Source organism: Melozone crissalis, unplaced genomic scaffold (assembly GCF_028551555.1).
Source record: "Melozone crissalis strain CALT ecotype California unplaced genomic scaffold, PUWL_Pcris_2 ptg000023l_1, whole genome shotgun sequence".
Taxonomy (NCBI): domain Eukaryota; kingdom Metazoa; phylum Chordata; class Aves; order Passeriformes; family Passerellidae; genus Melozone; species Melozone crissalis.
The window spans coordinates 27,391,367-27,412,649 of NW_026535801.1; the positions used below are offsets into that span (position 1 = coordinate 27,391,367).

The 21,283-nt window shown below is 41.8% G+C and overlaps 1 protein-coding gene across 5 annotated transcripts in view; it reads left to right on the forward strand.

Moving 5' to 3' along the window:
• The first annotated feature begins 10,931 nt into the window (after nucleotides 1-10,931).
• The window catches only part of BIN1 (bridging integrator 1), an 85,135-nt gene continuing 74,783 nt past the window's right edge, over nucleotides 10,932-21,283 (forward strand). For all 5 annotated transcript variants that reach the window (XM_054278518.1, XM_054278519.1, XM_054278522.1 and 2 more), the window contains exon 1: nucleotides 10,932-11,113. In XM_054278518.1, coding sequence (XP_054134493.1) covers nucleotides 11,030-11,113 — 84 coding nt within the window. In that variant the 5' untranslated portion in view covers nucleotides 10,932-11,029. The remainder of the gene's footprint in view (nucleotides 11,114-21,283) is intronic.

Sequence of the window (21,283 nt, forward strand, 5' to 3'; positions counted from 1 at the left end):
AAATAATTTCAGCTGAGTTTCCTCTGTGTTTCCAAAAGGATTTTCAGGAAACCATTGAAAATACTACATTGCGGTTTTGGTACCACTAGGTGGTGCTGCCTTTATAGTATTCCTTAGTGAAAGTCTGGGATTATGTATCTGGGAAAAAAATTAATAAATATATATTTATTGCTAAAAGCAATGTACTTATGGCTTCTTTAAGATAGAGCAGTTTGGTTACACTTGTTTCACAAAGTCTCTTTGCCCCTGTACATGCAAACATTCTCAATTTCTGTTCATCTTTTGCATATCCTTGCTCAAAATGGGAATTGGCATGTGGGAAAAAGTAGAGCGTGTCCAAAGTTTCATATGGGAAATGTTTTGTCAGAGAAAATCCAGCCTTTGCAATCCTGTATGGCTCCTGCTGAGATTTGTCTTTAACAGTTTGTTAATCATTGAGCTTTGACACTCTACCTTTATCATGCAAAATTCAAAATAAAGCCAGTTCCTTCTCTGAAGAGATCCCAGTCTAGGTGAGATAAGAGTGAAAGAGACAGGAAGCAATTGAGGGGGATATTTGTGTGTTTCCGACACTCCTGCAGTAAACATTGCAGCAAACAGGAGATCATCTGACACCATTTAGAGGGTGTTGTAGCAATCTTGGCAAGGTTTGAAACTAACTCTGTGTTTGCTGTCAAATGTTTATCTAGTTGGGAAACAATTACATTGAAGTGTAAACTCACTGAAGTGTAAACTCACTGAAGCAGCCCACTTTACTCAGACAAAAGGAAGGCTGGAGTCAGGGATTCTGGAAAGAAGTGTCTAAGGGATAAACGGCTGCAAGAGAATGTTTGCCACCACAGTTAAGAATGGGATAAGAAATATTTGGACAAGCCTTTCTCACTTTCAGCAGCTCAACTTGTGAAGCTCTTTGTCTCCTTTATGCAGACAGGGGTGAACACTTGAATTTGCTTGAAGATTCCCAAATAATGCAGAGACAATCTCATCCCAGATGTGAAAAGAAGAATTAAGTCTAGTGGATTAAAGAATCAGAAAGGTATGCAGGGAATCAGTTACACATATCTGGAGGGACTTGGCTAAACATCTTCATCTAAGAAGATACCACTGAAAAGGCAGTCAGTATTTCTAATTTTCCTAAGGACTATCACATTTATAGATGCTTCTCTTATGGTCACAAATTCATAAATAATAAATGCATAGTAATTACGATAATTTTACCAATCACCTGTTATTTTCAGAGGAAGTTGTATGAAATAACATGCATTTCTTTCCACAAAGAATGAAGGCACCAAATTCATTCAAGCAGTAATCATTCACTGGTTGCTAGTCAGCTTAGTTTTGCAATATAAATAGAAATCAGCTCCAGGAAGTGTGGGCAGCCAATTTGTCTCACCTCTATCCTACATTGTATTTTTAAAATGGTTACAAAACATCCCAACTTTGCAGATTTCTGAGACATAAATCTCAGCTGGCAAAGCTTTCTAACTCATCCAGTGATGCAGAGATCAATCATCACCTCTGTAGGGAATGGCTACACTTCTCCATCCACTAGTTATGTCAGATTAACTTGAGGCAGGAAAGATCTCATACAGCATCAGAGCAGATGTCTATAATGTTTGTATGTTTTCAAGGCCGTGAATTTCAGGCCCACTCTGAACAGTTTCATTGTGTTGAATTCCTCTTTCTGCATCTTCTGGGACTGGGTCATCTCGACTGGCAAAGCTTCACTAGCAAATGCATAGGTAGAGATTAATGTTTTAATCTGTCATGATTCTGGGTCACATTGGAATGCAAGAGTACTGATTGTAATTACTGCAATTGTGTTGATGGATAATTTGGTATTAAGTACTTTCATTATTATTTTTGATGTTGGCATTCCACCACACAATACTAGAGGCAAGACCAAATGAAATTTATGCTGTTATTTGGCTAGAAAATAATTACAATTAGCACATTGTCTTTTTTCTACTGGAACAGAAAATAGTGAGCTACTAATGATCTTCTGCCATGAGAAGTGATGAAATATCATTTGTGCGATTCATGTAAAATTAAAATGAATTAAATTACAGAAAAACATACAGTGGATGGGGAATAACCTTACTTTCCCAGATGCTGGGTTAGGTCAGGGTCCTCAGGCTTTTCCACTGAGCTGGCTACTTCTCAGAGGAGAAAATCTTCCTAGGCCTTTGCTTTACTTCTATGACTATTATGTTACTGCACAGTGATAAGAAAAAAGAGAGGACAAAAGAGCTCATTATTTTTAGATGTCTTTAGGCAACAAATAGAAGTATTCTCTTTATTGGTTATCATCATGCACTCGACATCTAAAGTTTGGAAGTTTAATGTTGAACAATTTGACTGGAAAGAGGGATGTGACTGGAAAGAGGGATGTTTAGTGTCAGCACCAGGGAGCAATGAGAATCCATTATTTATTTCTCTAGGATCTGTAAAGAAGGACTAAAACAAGAAAGGCTTGTCATGCTTTAATATTTATTGAAGTATTTTTTAAGAGGAGGGCAACTTATAAATGAGTAAAAACTGCTAGCTAGAACATACTTTCTTTGGTTGGTTTTTGTGATTGTGATTGGTGTTTTTAGTGACTAGTGATTGTAACCAAGGGGCCAAGAGAAATGCATCAAAGACAGCAGTGAGTCAATAAAGTTTTTGTGGTCAGCTGGACATTCCTATGGGATGAACAGCAACCTCTAATTGCAAGATAATTAATGTGGGACTAGTGTCTAAAGAACTGCCTCTAATATTACATATAAACAAACAGGAATCTGTAAAATATTTTTTTATAAAAAGATCATAACTGATCAGATTACCTTTATCAAAACCTGTGTGGGGCACTGTTCCATCCTGTACAGTATAAAGCACTAATTGTGTGTATTTCCATTTGCATATTCTGATAATTATATAAGAAGATGAAGACTTGTTTGCTGTGATAATGGATGGGATGGGATGGGATGGGATGGGATGGGATGGGATAGGATAGGATAGGATAGGATAGGATAGGATAGGATAGGATAGGATATGATAGGAGAGGAGAGGAGAATTAATTAAATATCTCCAGGAAACATTTCATTAATGGCAAGGTCAAACCTTCTTGTTCTTCCCCATATAGAAAAGCTTTCTAAATAGAATGGAAATGTGTAATTTCAGCAGGAAAGAACTGTGTGGTTCCCAGGATCACCACACCCTTTTGAGGCTATGAGTTGGTGCAGTGTTGGTAGGATCTGCAAATGGATTTGTACATATTTGTTGCCCTGTCTAAGGAATGTAGGCTTGCTTGCCTTTCTAAATGTTTGCTGTGTAAGACTTGGTAAATCTGGATCATGTTGGTGTGCTAGGAAGGGATATTTTTGTTTGGTTGGTTGGCTAGGATCTCAGAAGATGTGACAGCACACATTAGGCCAGGGGATAATGCTGTGCAAGATTATTCCTATCCAGGCAGTTTGCTTTGTTTTGCTCACTGCTGTTATGTAGACCAAAAATACTGCTCTCTGTTAATAGTTGCCTTTTGGGTTTCTATTTGCTACCAGTTTCTGGAAGCTTGTTTTACAAGCAGCATATTTCAGCAATATCTATAATAAATTTACCTCCATGTCCAAGAGAGAAGTGTCACGTTTTGTCTTTCCTTAGCTTGTGACTCAAGGCTGTGAATTCTTCAAAATATTTGAAAATGTTTAAGTGGTGGTTTAATTCCCCCTGCCCTTCTTTGGTTTTCAGTTTTTGTGATTCAGATTATGACTTTTTCTCCTGTCTGGACACCCATTCATGTGATTCCAAAAGGTGGGATTTTGTGGGAACATCCTGTATTGAAAAATCCCTAGTAAAAATGCTCAGATGTGCAACATTTCCAGACTTGTGCCTTGTCTTTCAGAGTAAAATAGTAGAAATAACGTGTATTTCCATCACTTGTGCAGTGAGTGACATGTTAAGAAAATTTTTCACAATTTACTACATTTGGTTCATTTATTTGGTAATGTTGCCTTGTTTCAAAATACAGTATGGAAACAAAGCAGAAATTTAGCTTGAAATTTATGTTTATTCTTCTGCATGCTGATGACCCTGATATCTGTATACACATGGCTTTGACTCATTAAACTGTAGAGGATGCTTCCTTTAGGACTGTGAATGTTCTCTGCTAAATGTGGCAGGGAAACATGAAAATGCCACAGGACTGAATGATACATTAAAATGTCACATAATTTGGGAAGAGAAATATATCAATTCTAACTAATTCTAACTACTTGAGGCCTTCACTGTTTTTTGCTGAATCCTTATGAAAGCCTTTTTAGAGACTTGATAGAGCTCTGGAAATGGCTGAGTTGTTACATGTAAGAATGATTTTGTTTTTTTACATTTTTCTGTGTTGTATTTTCTTCTGATCCAGGTCTAGGAAAACATTATTATAAATGTCAGTAATTATTAAATAGAATAGATTGTATGAATAAAATGTATCCAATGTTTTATTAGATATGTGCAGAAAAGAGGATTTGCCCAGACTGGAAAGCTACCATCCTTATTTTAGGAAAAATCAAATCCCAAACCTCAAAAGCAAAGAGTTGGATAATTTTGAAAACTGCAAAGATTTAAATTGATAGCAAGCTTGCAGTAGCTGAAGGAGAGATGGCTCTTGTAAGTAATGTGCAGTGAATAAGTCATTCTATTTTGTTGCCAAGGAAATGAAATGAGGCTCTTGGTAAAGGGAAGCAAGGAGGAAGACATTGTAACTGGGACAACTGTTAGCATTACATAATCCACCTGGCATGGTTATCACAAGTGTGGAACTTGTGGATGTGTGTTTGATAGAAAATATCAAATACCCCCTGCACTTCAGTGACAGCTTGTGCTGTTGATATGGTATCCTGGTGATATGAGATCCTTTGTGTGATTCCACCACTTGGCCCATGTGTTCTACTGTAGCTATAGATGGGGATAAATTGTGTATAAACTGAGTCCATTTGAGTATATCATTATTTCTGATTTTTAAAGATATTTTAATAAATAGTTGAAGGCTTCCAGAATTCTCAGAATATTTTCCAAAGGAAGCACATGATTCACTTGCCTGTTCCTTGCTGACTGATGATAATGAAAAAGTAAAACCAAAATTATTTCATATTTGCTAAATCCCTTCTTTTCCTGCACAATAGGGTACACAGATTTTTTGACAAGCTTCTTGGATATACATTAGTGCAAAGCTTACAGACCATTGCCATTCTTTACTCACTTCATTTAATAGTGAAGGGTGGCTAATCTGTCACAAATTCAGGGCCAAAGATCACTTTGTAATGGCTACATTCACTCAGGCAGAGAAAAAATAGGTACATGCATGTGTATCAAGCACCCAAACAGATATGTGGCTGGAAAAGAAATACACTCTGAATTTTGAAAAATCTGCCAAAATTTGGAGGTTCCAGTAAGGCACATCATGAACACCCAGTAATTCCCTAGAATTCAAGCAAGCTTGCAACCACAGGACAGTCTTCAGTGAGCCATGAGACAAAGTTTTAATGCCATTTTATTTCCTGCCTCTCCCTGTTTCTGAACAGGTGAGTCTGGCCTAGACAGGCAAAGCTCTCAGCTTTGGAGCCTTCCCAGTGCCATAGTATTAGGGGGTTTTTTTTTGTTGGTTTTTCTGTGTGTTTGGAGCATGAGAAGAGTAAATTTGGTATCATCTGATTCTCACAAAAGATAATGGATAGATTCAACAGAAATTGTGTCTGAGGAGTGTGGGAGGGAATACCTTCGGACACTATTTTTAAATCAAAGTTCTTTCACGTTGCACTTGTTTTAAAGGAGAGAACATGTAATCAGCAAGTTCTTATCTATTATTTTTATGACAGAAACTTCCTGATTCTTCCCTGCACCTTCCTGTGGGAGAACAAAGGGAGAGTTTGCAAGAGATTATAGTCAGTCAGGAAGGAATTCTAAGACAAACTAGATAATGGTGAAATTGATAACCAAATTATCCCTGACAATGTTATCAGGTTAAAAAAAAAGACAGAAGTCACCTTTGCAAACTCTTCTGGAATGCTGTCCCAGAAGAATGCATGATCTGCAACGGAAAGAAAAAGGTGGGCAGGGTTGGAGTTAGAACTTGATTGGATGTTGTTACATAATATATTTAGTGCAATTTGTGGTTTTCAAGATGTTGGATTTGCTGTCTTAAATTAGTCCTGCAACTGACATCACTGAAAGCAGAGAGTGGTGCTGGAGGGAGTGAGGCCAACTGGCCTGCAGTGCTACAGCCAGGGTCAGAACTACAGATCCAAACAACCAGGTATTGTTTAATACCCCAACTTCAGCTTTGAATGCTGCAAGAAATTGTGATTGAAATAGACCCATTTGCATCATATGAGTACTTGGGGTAAAGGGCTTTAGAGTTCTTCAAATAGTTTACTGCAAATATTATTCTTAACTATAAGAATTTAAAGAATCTAATACTGATATATTTATATTTCCATAAACATTTAATTAACTGAACTCTACTAAATATTTTCTAAAAACTGTAATTATACACTGAAAATCAGAACTCCTTGCTGAAAAGAAACAAAAATCAATTTAACTGGCTTTTAATCCTCTGTGTAATTGGAACGGAGAATATATGCTTCTATTTTATTAGAAGCATATTATTTTACAACTATTTAATTTTATTTTACAACTGTTATTTTACAACTATTTAATTTAAATGAAAATTATTATTTTCATTTAAATTAAATGAAGATAATAAAATAATTTAAAAACTGTAAAAGAATAAAATTATTTTACAATTATTTTATTTAAATTATTTTATTAAAATGAAAGATTTTGCCATCAGTAGCAGGGAAAGATTTTGATTATCACAACTTGTACTTTTAAACACACAAACTAGAATTAAAAGGTTCAAGTCATGAAAAATAAAAAATCAGTTAATGGATACATTGCTGAAATCACTCTTTGCAATCACTCTTCTAATCATGAAGAAAACATCCTGCTCCCAGATGGACAAAACTGGCAAAACAGGAATACTGATAATAATGAAAAAAATAGCTGGAACAACAATTTGTGCAATGAAGGGGATAAATTGTACCTAAGCTACAAAATAATAGACTCCAAGCCAGTGAGCATTTAAGCATATGTTTAATTGTAAACAGGTGAACAGTTCATCTCCCTTTAATGAGACAATTGAGAAGTGAAATGCACTTGTGGGGCTGAGGCCTAACACAGTTATTATTGACTAGAGCATTAATCAATTAAGAGAGCCATAAAAAGGCAGTGGTGGCTATGTACATGTTAGATATGCCTGTTTGTGCTGGGGTATCTGACAGATTTGCTTCTTCCCTCTGAACTGTGGCAGTGAGTCATGCTGTCACCAGGGAGATGGACTACAGGTGGGTTTCATAACCCATCTGGCTTTCTCAGCTTCAGCTATTTGAGCGATCCAGCTAATCTCCCTCTGTGGCTCAGGGGGAAGGGAGACCTTTCTGGTTACCTTTCCTCAGCTTTGAGATACAGATTTCTCTCTTTTGACTATAAAAGGAGCCAAGGTGACTCAGCTGAAATTAAATATGTTTAGCTGGTTACAGTTGGGCAAAATGAAGTGTTCTGGGTCCAGTGTTAGAATAGATTAGACAACTATGCACATATTGAACTTAATCTCAGATGATACTCATAAGCATGAAGTTTGATTTTTATTAACTCCAATTGTGCAGAATCTGTCACTAATGGCTTCCAAAAGGCTTGATATCTCTGTCACACAATGACACAAAGCGTAAACATATATAAAAGCATTAAGTTACCAGCCTGTATGTTTATAACTACATAATTGCACTGCAGTCCAATTGAATTTAAATACATTTTATAGCCTTGTAAAACACAGTAAGCTTGACATCAGAACAATGGTGGATAGATATGAGCCTGAAGCCTTTCTTGCTCACCTCCTGCATATGTGACCTGGCTGAAATGGCTTACATGGTCACTCAGGTGCATGGCCACTCACAATATGTGGGTCATGCCAGGGGAGTACCTTTTGCAACACACCTGGAGCCCAGCAAATGCTTTGCAGCTTTGGTGCTGATCCAATCAAGTACAGAAATAACTGGGAAATGACTCATGCTGAGAGGTGGATACTTGCTGTTAATCCCAGCTTTTAAAGTGTACACAGTTTGTCATCATTTTTCATTGTGGTGAGTGTGTGTGTCTGGCTGCTTTTGTTTCACGGTTGTCTGATGTTTGTTGTGGACTCTCTTCTCAGCTAATTTGCTTTTCACTTGAAAGGATGTAATCAGACAAAAATCCCCTCAAAACCAGTTCCACTGAAGAAAAGCCTAAGCAGGAGAAGCAAATATATGAGGTAGGGTGGAGAGGAATGTGTTCTGACCCTGAAACATCTGCTCTTTTAAATGTGATGTTACAAATGTTTAACCACATGTGCATCTTTCAACCTTAAAAACTCAGCTAAGGCAGGGGAGGTGAGGGTGAGAGAAAAATTATGGATGATACCCAAGAAGAAAGGTAATATGAAAATAACTAGTAAGGCTGAAATTATGAAAGAAATCAGATGCATTTGGGACAAGAACTATAGAAAATGAGTACTAAATTAATACTAAATGCTAATCATGCAGATAGATGAATACTAGATATAAAACCAGAAAGGAATTGAATAAATTTGCAGTTTGCAATACAGATTGGCATCATGGGTAGTCACACACTATGTCCAGTGTCATTGCACTTTTCTTATGCACAACTGGAACACACGCCCTAGTATTTTATTAAATAGGAATAGTCTATCTACTAACATATTTGAAGTATATCATGGATTTAAACTAGATTCTGAATGAAGGTTTTGTCATTAAAAAAGCCATTAAAAAAGCCACAGGCAAGAAATGCAGAGGCACTGTCTCATGAAGCATTACAAAGAGGTGTTGACAGCTTCTCTGCTCAGAGTTTCTAAGGGCTCTGACAAGACAATTGTTTTTATTTTAATTGGTTTTATTTTTATTTTCTGTTCTGAATGAACAGAAATAGTACTGTAGCAGAGATGGGAAACAATAAATGACATATATGTTGTAAGACCTGGTTTAGCTGTCTTAAGTTATCACCTTCAACATTTATCTGTTGCTTTACATTGCAGTAGCGTGTGCTACACTATTCCCTGTGTGTGAAACTGGAGATAACAGTCTTCATCTGGAAAAATAATGACTGTGTGAAATGCTCTGGGGGCATACAGAGGTTTTGGTCCCATTGTTGAATTAAAATAGATGTTCCCATCTTAAAGGTAAATGCAAGTTTGTTACATATCTCAGTTTTCTGCAGAGCACTGGATTGGTTGGTACTGTGCTGGGTACTGAGTGCACATTGTCCCAAGCTCCACAAAGAGCTGGGATCAGTGTGCAGAAGCAGGAGAGGAAGGAAGGGACCTTCCCCACCACTCACCCAGGCCCTGGTGTGAGGTACTGAGGGAAGCCAGGGGGCCGAGGATTAGGATGTGAATAACAGCACTGAGGTGGCTTCCTGTGTTCCAGGAAGCAGAACTCTGTCCTGACGTGTAAAGGGATAAAGTTTCACAAAAGGTATTTGCCCAGCAGACCTAGCAAAGCAAAACCAAAGCCAGGTGGCCAGAAAGGCTAATGGCACTAGAAATGGCATCAGAAATGGCATCAATGTGGGCACCAGGCCCAGGGCAGTGATCACCTCCCTGTACCTGGCACTGCTGAGGCCACACCCCAAATCCTGTGTTCATTTTCCTGGCCATGCAATTCAGGAAAGACACTGAGGTGCTGGAGGGTGCCCACAGAAGGGGAACAAGGCTGGTGAAAGGTCTGGAGCACAAGTGCCATGAGGAACAGCTGAGGGAGCTGGGAGGACTCAGCCTGGAGGAAAGGAGTCTCAGGGGAGACCTCATGATGTAGGCACACAGTTTGTGGTGATTGGGCACAGCTGTGAGCAGCAGGTGAGCAGCGCTGACAGCAACGAGCTATGGAGTGCCCAGGGACACTGACCAACCACCAAAGGGAACAGAGGGCACTCAGGTGTAAAGCATGTAGGATGAAGAATTTAAAAGGTTGGGCTAAACAACAAGAAGGGTGGATGCTTGGAGCCTCCTGATGAGGTATGGTGTTACTCTGAATGGGTTGAAGCTTTCTGAAATTGGATGGTGATACTCTGTGTATTGTGGCTGTGTCAACTGCAACACCATCACTCTCTGTGCTCACCTGAAAAGAGACTGTGGTAAGGTGGAGGTTGTTCTCTTTCCCCAGGTAACAAGTGACAGAGCTAGCAGAAATAGCCTTATGACGTGCTGTTGGTGGTTTAGATTGGATATTGGGAAACATTTCTTCACTGAAAGGGTGGTCAGGCATTGAAATGTGCTGCCCAGGTAAATGGTGAAATCACCATCCCTGGAAGTGTTCAAAGAGTGGGGGAATGTTACACTTGGGGTATGGTTTAGTGGTGAACACAGCGATGCTGGGGTAATAGTTGGACTCAATTACATGAGAGGTCCTTTCCAACTTTAATAATTCCATAATTAAAGGATGGAATCTTCTGAAATTTCATGTCACCTTTTAAAATCGGGGGTTTGAATTATTTCCAGGTGCCCTTCCTTAAAGAATTAAATTTCTCTTTGTGCTTGTGAATATCCAGGAGTAATTTAGAAAGTACCTTCGTCATGTGAATTTGGACAATCAGTGATAACAATTAGTGGCACAGATCTCTTAAAACAAGAGTGGCGTTTTGCTGCGGGATGAAAGATGCCAGCAAACTCATTTTAGTATCTAATGTGAATCCCTTGCGATGCTTCCCGGACTTTCCCACCCTGCCGCCTTCCCCTGGGCCGGGCAGCGGTGAGGACCCGGAGCAGTCAGTGTGGGGGCGATCCGTGCCGAACCGGCCCCGTGCGTGTCCCTGTAAGGCAGCGCTGTCCCTTTAAAAGGCGGCGGGCGGGCGGCGCGGCGGTGACGGCCGGGGCCATCGCCTGCCCGCCGGGTTTTCCCCCCCTTCCTGCCGGTCCGCCGCTCGCAGCCCGTTAAAAAGAGCAGGCAAGATGGCCGAGCTGGGCAGCAAGGGGGTCACGGCCGGGAAAATCGCCAGCAACGTGCAGAAGAAGCTGACCCGGGCGCAGGAGAAGGTAGCGGGGAAGGGGGGCATCCCCGGGATGCGGGGCTGGGCGCGGGGGCCGCGGGCACCGGGGATGGTGACAGCCCTGCCCGGAGCAGGGATGGGTCTGGCAGTGGGTGCTTGGGAGGGGATGGCAGCTGCGTTCCCTGCCTGCGGAGCCGGGTTCCCGGTGCATCCCGGGGATGCCGGGTGTCCCCGCTGGAGCGCTGCGGGCTCGCCGGCGGAAACATGGCATCGGCTCCGGCCGGCAGCGGGAGCGCCGCTCGCCCGGGCGGGATCCGCGGATGCTTTTTGTTCACCAGGAGGAGACGTTTCCTTGTGGCATTTAGGGTGTGCTTTATGCAGCGTTTTCGGAGCGGTGCTGTGCTTTGCCATAGCGCTAAATGCGTAACACCAAAGATGGTGAGGAAAGGGAGACAGACGGACACTCGCCCCTTATCTCCAGCAGCATCGCTGCTCGCTGTGCTGACCTTGAGCTGCTCGTTTTGGAATGGTGGTTCAGCCACACGGCCTCCAAAGATTGTGCCGATCTGCTGGGGGGGGAGGATTTTTGAATCCCGGGAGCCCTTTCGCTGCTCTCCGCCCACCCCTGTGCCGGCAGAAGGTGCCAGGAATATGCAATGGATACTTTTCCTGTTCATCTCTCTGGCATGCCGCATCTGATGCCAGCTGCCTACTCTGGGCAGGGATTATCGGGCGTTTTACGCAGGGACATTGATCAGCTGCTTTTATTGCGGGCACGCTCGTCTTGGTTTTCAGTGGTTTGCTGTGAGATGACATTGACTGAATAAGGACTGGTGCATCTTGGAGGGAGGGCGGGCGAGCGAGCAGATCTGCCCACTGCTGCTCGTGTTCCCTGCGAGTTATCTTTAGCAGCTAGATTTAATCTAGGAGGGCTGGGATTAAACGCGGTGCTGGCCTGAGCCTTGTACCAATCTCTGACCCTGCTCAACAACGCTGCTGGGTCAGAATGGCAGCCCAAACCACTTTTATTTAATGTTGCCCATGCTGCATCCACTACTTTTAGCTCGCTTGCTGAGACGAGGAGCATCTCTTGAACTTGTCTGACTGCTTGTAAAATTCCCCAATGACTGCCAGATCCAGTATGGAACTGCAGCAACAAGGTCCTGGCCTCGCTCTGTACACAAGAGTGAGCACGGCCACATCTGTGGTTTTCTTTATCCTACTGTTGTTCCAGGGAATCTGGTCCACCTTGAACTCATCACAGATGCTAAACTTCATTCAGTGTTAGCCACCAGATGGCAACCATATTTGTAGTTAACATTAGGGTAGGTGTAGAGCTCCTGGGCCTGCTGATGGAGTTGTTGTATTTAGTGGTGCAGCTTGGAACCAGGCTTGTCCTGCCAAGCCCTGCCCCGTCTCTTATCGAACACACACAGGTTCTTTTCCTAGGGACGATTTTCCACAAATTTCTGTCCGCTGTTGATCTAGCTCACTTCCTTGCTCACTCCCTGGTGGTGTTTGGGGACTGGGAATGACAATAATAATCGAGAGTTAGCTGGGTATTGCAGGTGATTTGCACGATCTGAAAGCAGTTGTTTGTTTCTTTGGGAAGAGAAAAGCACGGCTTGTTTTGCTTTAAGAGAAAAGGAAAACAAGCCCAAAGCACTTGCTAACACAAATTTTAGACCCTTCAGTTGTTGTTACCCTGATGCAAACAGTACAACTTAAATCTCTGGGCTCTCAAAAAAAGAAAAAAAATGGCATTGCTAGCTTCATCATCTGACTTGCCTCTTCATACTGCTGCAGGATTCTCTGCAACAATTCTTCTTTTGTGAAGCATTCAGTATTTTACCCATGAAGGACAGACTTTCAGTGAGGAATATATGTCAGTGTTCACTTTCAGGTTCTGAGGAGAGATACAGCTGAAATTGAAGTGATGTGGAAGCACCAGTGGTTATGACACTCTACACTTGTGGTATTTAGTTATAAACTGAGATACTGTGTTTAGCAGGAAGGGTGAACTGTGGGTCAGGAGATAAGGACCAGGTTTTAAATAATTTAAAAAACGGTAAGCAGAGATGTGCAGAGGTGGATCTGCTAACAACTTAAATATGTGTTAGATTTTTTGTGAATATATTTTGGCTAGGGTCGAACTCTTCCTTTTTGAGGCTTAAACAAGCTGACTGTTCCTTTTCCATATCGTATTTTCATTTGAATTGAGGATAAAAAAGTTCTTCCCTTGAGAATATTTCCCTCTCAACGTGAGCCCTGAGGCTTTGACCTCAGCAGTTTTCTTCCTGGTGAATTTCAGCCTTGTGCTAAGCAAAGAATGATGCCTTTTTGTTCAGTGCAGAATTCACATTGAAACACTGTACACATCCTTTTTTCCCTTCTGAGATGCCTATTATGTAAACTATGTAAGATATTCCCTCAAAAGTGCTGTTTGTTTTGAGCCTTTCAGCAAAACTGTTGGCTATTTTTGGAAGGCACTCGAGCAATCCCACAGGAAATATACGATGGAATGGTCGACTGTGGTTTTTACAAAGGGGATGGACACCCATTTAACCTCCATCTCTACTCAGAGGTAGCCTCAAGCACAATACTGGGCAATAATTTCCCAATTGTCCAGTGAAATGTATCAAATTGATGGTGTTATCCAGAGGAACAGACCTTGCAGAAGGAACCCATGCAACTGTTTCTAACTCATATCACCTTTTTCAACTAATTAGGATATCTAGACTGGAAATCATGATCAATTAATCCGAAATTTAGCTGAATAATTTTCAGACTGAGATGTTGAGCTCTGGACTTTTCATAATTCTAAACTTCTTAAATATGAGTAAAAAATGTAATGCCCCCACTGTCATGGTGTCTTAGAGGGAGCATGGTGTTTCCAGCTCTTTTAAACTCTTCCAGTGAGGCTATGAAGCTTTTTATTCTTTATGCTTGTAATCCATTATCTTGGTTAAAGTTTGTGTTTTATCTTAACACTTTTGAAAATTTTAAAAATCTCCCCAGTTTCCACAATTCCCATTTTCTTCTAATAATGTCCTGTTTCTGAATGTGTCTACCTGCACATGCATGTTTCTGTTTTGAATAAATTCGAACAGCATCTTGATGACTTGATGCCATCCTGGGGTGAGGGTAACTCTGTGGGGTTCCAGCAGGGAGCTGAGCTCAAGGAGCAAAGAGTTGGGTTTAATATCTTGACTGGCAGTGTCCTTGTCACAGGATCAGGCTCTTTGCTTTCCTTCTGCATGTCAGGTGGAGGTTCAGGGTGGAAAGATGTATTGGCTGTATGGGTACCAACTGTTGATTTAAGTTGCATACAGGTTAATAGCTTTGTCTGAGGAGATGAACTGTAAAGTTGACATCACAAAGAAAAAAAAAATTCTCTTGGGAGCTTTTTTTTTTGTGTGGAGAGGAGTAGAAAGGAATGAACTTATTTTTACTTAGACTGAGTGTGGGAAGTTCTTATCCTATAGTAGTGGTGGTCTCTCACTCTCTTTTTGTTACAAAGCTGGGCAAAATGAGGAGTCTGTGTTCCATGACATGAACAGACTGTTGTATTTTGTCACGGATATCTTCTGATGTACCGACAAATCAAGGCATCCCCTTTTCTCTCTCTCCATCCCTAACCAAAGGGGAAGGCTTTGCTTTCCACATGGGACCTGGCAAAGCTTTGTTTGGAAATCCCAACTCCCTTGTGTTTGGGGGTCACATTTATGTCATAGACTGCCGTCTATAGTCACAGACTCTGGCTTGCCTGTTGCCGTGAAATGTCACTTTGTTTTCCTGTTCTCGGCTTTGTTAATTCCACCGATGTTTGCCCATGTGTATTTGAAGTTTTCCTGGTTAAACCATCTGTCAGAGCACAGTTCTGCTCTCCTCTGGCTGCGCAGTCCAAGGAGCCTGGGCTGCAGTCTTGGTCTCACAGGTTGTGGTTTGGGTGGGACTGGGTTTGCAGGAGGCATGGTTTGCATTTTGAGTTTGCCCTGATAAGACATTTTTTGTCCTTCTAAGTCAAGCTCCAATAGGTGGAGCATTGCAGAAGGAAACACCTGGGATAAAATTTCAGCCCTGCTGAAGCAGGTGAGAGTCCATACTAATGAGCAGTGCCCAAGAACTTTAAAGCAAATTTAAATTCAGCTGTTACCAGGATTCACCTGTCAGAGGCTCCCTGCTCTGTAGAAACTCTGCAGGTGGGCAGGGAGCCTTTCTATAAAAAGGGTAGATGTAGAAAGCTCTCTTTTTGGGAAGTAGTAATCCATGTACCTACTTGAGAGAAGTTCCTTATTGATTTTCCTTTGGGATCCTTGGGTCTCTGCAAAGCTTCTATGGTTTTTTCTTGCCTTTGCATAGGGTAGGATGGGTTGGTGGCAGTCTGCCTTGTTGTGCCAGCGAAGAACAAATAGCCTGAAGAGCTACAAGTATTGTTTGCCCACTGATCTTGCAGGAAAATTGATGTTTTGTTTTTTTCTGAGGGACTCCCCAGATGACAAAGATGTGCCTTTTTACTTTGTTAGCTTGCTTTCTTAAGAATGCAGGGCTTAGGGGATGGGTCGAGTCTCAAAGGTACTTTATGCCTAAAGGTTGCTGGAAAACAGGCACTGGATACTGCAGGAAGATCTGAATTAATGCCCCTAACGTTCAGATGATTCCCGTGTGAGCTCAGACTGTATTACTGGTATCAGATAATCTGCATGGCACAGGGAGGAGGTGAAATAGGAAACCAGGTTCCACATGTCTCCTTGCCCATGGAATGGGTTGATTGGCAGAGCACTTACAGTCCTGGGCTGAAGGTGCCCTTCTGTCTGGCTGTTGGCAACAGATTTCTTATGTGAAACAGAATCTCATGGATGGATGAATTTTCTGATTGGAAAAGGCTCAACCCTATTTCTTGTCATTTTATCTTCCCTGTAAGTTCTAGTCTTGCAAACAGTCCTCTTCAGTGCAGTTCTTGTGAGATGAGGTTTATGAAGCAGAGTCTAGAAGATCTCTTTTCTCTGTGGACTTTTAAAGAGGCTCTAGGCCATGCAGAGTGTTACAGACCTCATCTCTCTGGGGGTGACATCAAAGCTTGTCTGGCTATCCCTCCATCCTGCATGCTGTTAGGCAAGGTTTGTATTTCCGACATCATGATTGTTCTTTGCACGTGGCTGTAGCCAAGCCATTGGGGAAAGCTGGGTTCAGCATCTAACTGGACTTAGGGCCTTTAGAAATAACACAAGTTTTCCTTTGTTCATGACTCTAGACAGAGACACAAGACCCTGTTGCTTGGGATCAAATGTATGATAAAGCTCTGGTTTAGAAACATTTGGGATGACAAGAGGGTCCCTTAGGTTAACAGGTATTAGAGTGGTTATTTTTTTCTGTTGTTGCAAGGGTGCCCAGACACCTGAGCTGCCTGTGGTGTGAGTTCTGCAGCTTTGCAAGGATCATCTTACAGCCCTGGCTGCCTACCTGTGCACAGAGGGGTCAGCCTGTCTTCCCAAAGTTTTGTGCTGGCACCCTGTTGTGATCAGACTCAGTTTGCCAAGCAGAGCACGCAGGGCTGTCACCCTGGGCTGGCCCATTCAGGGTGTGCAGACCAGCAGCTTCTAATGGGGTGAGACTGAGTTAATGCTGACCAGGAGACTGTGCATTCTCTACCCCAGAGCAATGAGATGGGAACAAACATTAAATATGAATAAAGCCTCCTTGGAGCACTGCTGGCAAGTAGAATTGTGCAAAAAGGCCCATTGTGTCTTCAGGCTGTTTTAGCCTTCTCTTGAGGGACTGTTTATTTGGGTTTTTCCAGCAACTACAATATTCAATACATGAGTGCCATCTAAACCTGTGCCATTCTGGCATCCCTTCTACTGAGCTAAAAGGGGACATCTTTCACATGAAGAGATTGGGAGAGAGAATAAAGCAATTTCCATTTTCTTGCTAGTCAAAATCAATTTTAAATATGGTATTAGTTGAGTACCCAATACTGTCAGAACAGGAGAGGGGAACCCCTGTAAATTTGCCTCAGCTATTGGCAGTGGCACAGGGGATGAATAAATCTTGTCAGGTGTCTTCTCAGCAGGTGCATCCAAGTGGCTGGAGAACCTCAGACTGTTCAGGTTTCCCTGGGCACTTTCCTAGCCCCTGAAGCCATTTGATCTTCATGAAGCTGGCAAGTGCTGCAGGGTAGGTCCTGTGCCACATTCCTGGAGAGAAACTTGAAATGTATTTCTTGATTGATGAGTATTTTTTTTTGTTTGAATTATATTTTCATCATGCCAACTTGCTTGCATAGTTGTGTTTCTTAGCTGCTGCTCAGAAAGTACCTCTCTGTGAATTTGTAGTTCTCTTTAAATTTGTGATGTGAAGGAACAGAAGGGAATAGAAATTCTTCAACCTGCTGAAGTCGGACAGTTGTTTAATTTATTTTTTCTCCTTTTTTCTCTCCTTTTTTTCCCCCTGGGTTTCTCCTTTGTTATGTTGGGAGCCTGCATTCAGGAAGGGTTTGCCAGAGCAAGGAGTTGCATTTTGTGATGAACTTGGGGCATTCACAGATGTAGACAGAGGTCTTACAGAGTCACTATGAAGTGAGAAATAGGTTCTGTGTTTGTTCAGATCTCTGCTAGTACACATGTGCAGCATTGAATTTTCTACTGTTTGGGCTGGGTTGGAGTGAGCTTTACTCAGACCTGTGGCTGGGAGGTTGAAGTTTCTGAAAGTCAGTGTTTCCACAGAAGTGCTGCTGGGAGAGTCCTGAAAGCCAGACAGTGTTGCCTTTCTTTCTGTCCCATTCTTTACAAGAAAGAAGAAGTCTGGGTGGCAGTGTGTTCTTAATATAGGCTGCCAGGCAGGATGGAGAGTGCAAACTTCACCAATAAGGAGAAAGCAGTGCTTACAGCAACTAATCCCTCTGTGAAAACCATGGACTGTATTTAATCTCTTGATATGCAGGAGTGCTGCCCTCTCTGCAAGGATTTGACAGGCAGTTTCAGAAAGCTGGTAACCTGTTCTCTGAAATTCTTTTTTTTTTTTTTGTAATTCTGTATTGATCGTATTTGGTTTGTTTATTTTAAATAGGTTTAGAAGTTTAAGAAAAACTTTAGGAGATGCATTAGTTTCTCAGTTGTTTCAAAGTTAGCCCTTCAAGAGGGAGATTAGAGGTTGATACAGCTGAAGTGCAAACATTTTTCACTGGGCAATTGCTAATACTCTGCTTTGGAACTGTATTAGACAGAGCTGAATGCTTGTTTGCCAGCAGGGATGGAAAGGGAACTTCAATGGTACAGAAACTACAGTATTTGAAAACACAGCTAAAAGTGTTTACACTTTTGGGGTTTTTTTTCCTTTGTACTACTTGGCTTGATTGCACATTTTATCAGGCCAGGAACAATAATGTGTGACTTAACTGACTCAGAACTGAGTTGGATGGTATTTGCAGAGTGAAACAACAATTCTTCCCATTGGATTTACTTGGAATGGTGCCAGCAACAGATGCAAACTTATACCAAGGAGGTATAAAGACCTGACATTTGAAGAAAATGTAGATATCTGCATCTTTTAATTGAACAGATATGCTACTCTTGTAGCTCTTCAGTACACTTGTAGGTGAAGTTAAGCATTCCTGTAAGTTGTTATAACTATTTAAGTCTTGATCCTGCCAGCTCTGTGAGTCTCGAGTGTGGAAAGACCAACCTTCTTTCCTTATCCCCACTTCTACAGTCATTGAGGGAGAAAAAAAAAAGAGTATGCTTTAAAAAATGCAGGAAATTCCTTTCCTGGCATTTGAATGTTCAGCTCATTAATTTTCAATTTTCAAGCAGTAAAGTGTTGTCCTGGAGAGCTGCTGTCTTTCCCCACTGTGGGTGCAATGTGACCCCTTGGTCCAGGTGTAGAGTTTGACACATGAGGCACAAAAGGGGTTTGAGTTGTTGTACTGAGGGACAGCATATTTCAAAGGTTGCTTGATAATATGTTTTTGGAAAAATTCTTTTGAGAGAGAGGCAGCTTCCATAAGAGGAACAGTGCTCAAGGAGAGTGTCAAATCATTCAGATGGAGAAATACACTTGGGTTCTGACTGAAACACTCCTTAGGTGCAGTTTCCTCAGCAGAGGAGTGAAATGGCCATTCTTCAGTGTATTGAACTGACTTCTGCAGCAGAAGAATACTAAGGATATTTTTTTCTGTTTAGACTGGGCAGCCATTGTGAAAGGCCAAGCTTAATTGTGTGTTAATAAACATGAGCTATTAAAAGGATGTACTTGCTCTGATAATGTTTCCTACATCATGCAAGCAGTCAGTGTGATTATTTGTTAGTATCTGCAGTGTGATTGCATTCTGTATTGCCAAAAAAGGCCATTCCCTATTCTGAAACAATTCCAATGTAAATATTGGACAGTCTCAGTTAAAACAGATGATTCTGGTTTGTTTCAGTAAAAGTTTATTCCAAAAGACGTAAAAGGGTTTTCAGATATTTTTGCAGAAGTTGGATATGGATGGTTTTGTAAGCAAAGGTTCAGGACTGTTTTTGACCAGTAAAATTTTTATGGAAATAGCATAAGAAAGTGGAAAAAGAGATTGTCTTTCTTTGGAGAGGAAGAACAGTTGTTGTGCAGGGCTGGGACACCAGTAGGGCTTGTTCACCTGGCTGTGGTGGAGTCTGAAGGTCAGAGGGGTGATGTGCTCCATCAGTCACAGAGCTCTGGAATGGTGTGCTGCACCCAATTGCTCATGGTCTGGGACTTCTCTTGAATGGATGTCAGAGGCAGTTGCCAGACTAGAGCTTTTTGCCAAGCTCTCCTTATTCCATGACCCTTGGTGGCCATAAATAATTCAGGGAGGAAGTGTGTGTTATCAGGGCTGGATGCCCTTACCATGAGGCTGTGGATGTTGTAGGTTAAAAGAGCTGCTTTGTCATGCTGGGTGAAGGTGACTTGGAGCTGGGGTGTTTTAGCTGGAATGTCTCCTGAGCTGGCAGTCCCGATTCTCCAGCTAAGGCCTTCATTTTTGAGGAGGCTCTTTGGGGAGCACTTTGTGGTGATTTTCCTCTCCAAAACCAGCGTGGCCCAGATTCTTAACAAATGCTTTGGCAAAGAAGCTGATGGACTTAACACTCATTCACAGCCAGAGGACTTGCCCTATCAAGCCTGGCTCTCTAATTTACTGTTCCTTGCCCTTCAGCTGTGCTGAAAGAAAAGCAATCCTCTTGGGAGAAGAGCTGTTCAAGAGCTGCTAGGGAAGGACCAAGAGCTGATCATCTGTTGATCCATACATTCTCACTTTGATGGGACAAACCACATTCTGTAGCTCAGCCTGGCCCTGGAGAGCACTGTTCCTGAATCCCCCATGGCTGATCCCTTGCTGCTATCACCTTCCAGCTCAGGGAATTGCAATGGCTGATCCAGATGCCCATGTCTTTCCTGTGCCCCACTGCGTGTGCCACATGTTCCCAATCTGTCCTGCTCTTGAGAAACTCTCACTGTTGTTCAGCAAGGTGGTTGTGAACCCCTGAAGGAGCTGTACTGGCCTCTAAGGGCTGTGCATCCAGCCTGTCCCTTCTGGAGTCCCCCTCTAGCATTGTTTTGCCTTGTGAGAGCTCTTTGGCCCCTTCCCTCCTAGCATGCACCTGCTCCTCTATCTGTTTCTCCAGCTCAGTCATGGCCTCAAATGCCTTTTATGTTCTCCTGATTTGGTTGCTTCATTCTGCATCAGGGCCTGTGTAAAAATAAAAATACTTCATGCAGAAGTATCAGCATTTAAAATGAGTGTTGCAGAGGAGGAGGCAGAGGAATTGAGACGGGGAATTTGTGCAAACAACACTATTTATACTATCTATTCCTCTTGCTAGTGTTACTGTTGGCTATAGATAGGGTTTAATTAAGCTATGTTAAATGCCTACCCAAGTAATAGATGTTGATGTTGCTGAAGTTGTGTTGCCTGGAATGTCACATTGATGCCAGCTGAATTAAATGATGCCATTTGGTTTTATTAACTACAGAGCTGGGATGTAGCTCCACAGTTGTGCCACTTTTTTTGGTCTCTCTCTGGTGTCTGCTTAGGGCTGGGGCAAACAGAAGGGAGGGTGGAAATTTATCTGCTTTCTTGAGACTGAAATTTCCTCCTTTATTTTCAGGGTATTGATAAATACATATTCTCTCCAGTTTCTGCTTTGTTGAATAGCATGAACTCGGGGGTGCAGTGTTTTTAGCTGCCTGCTTTGAATAAGAG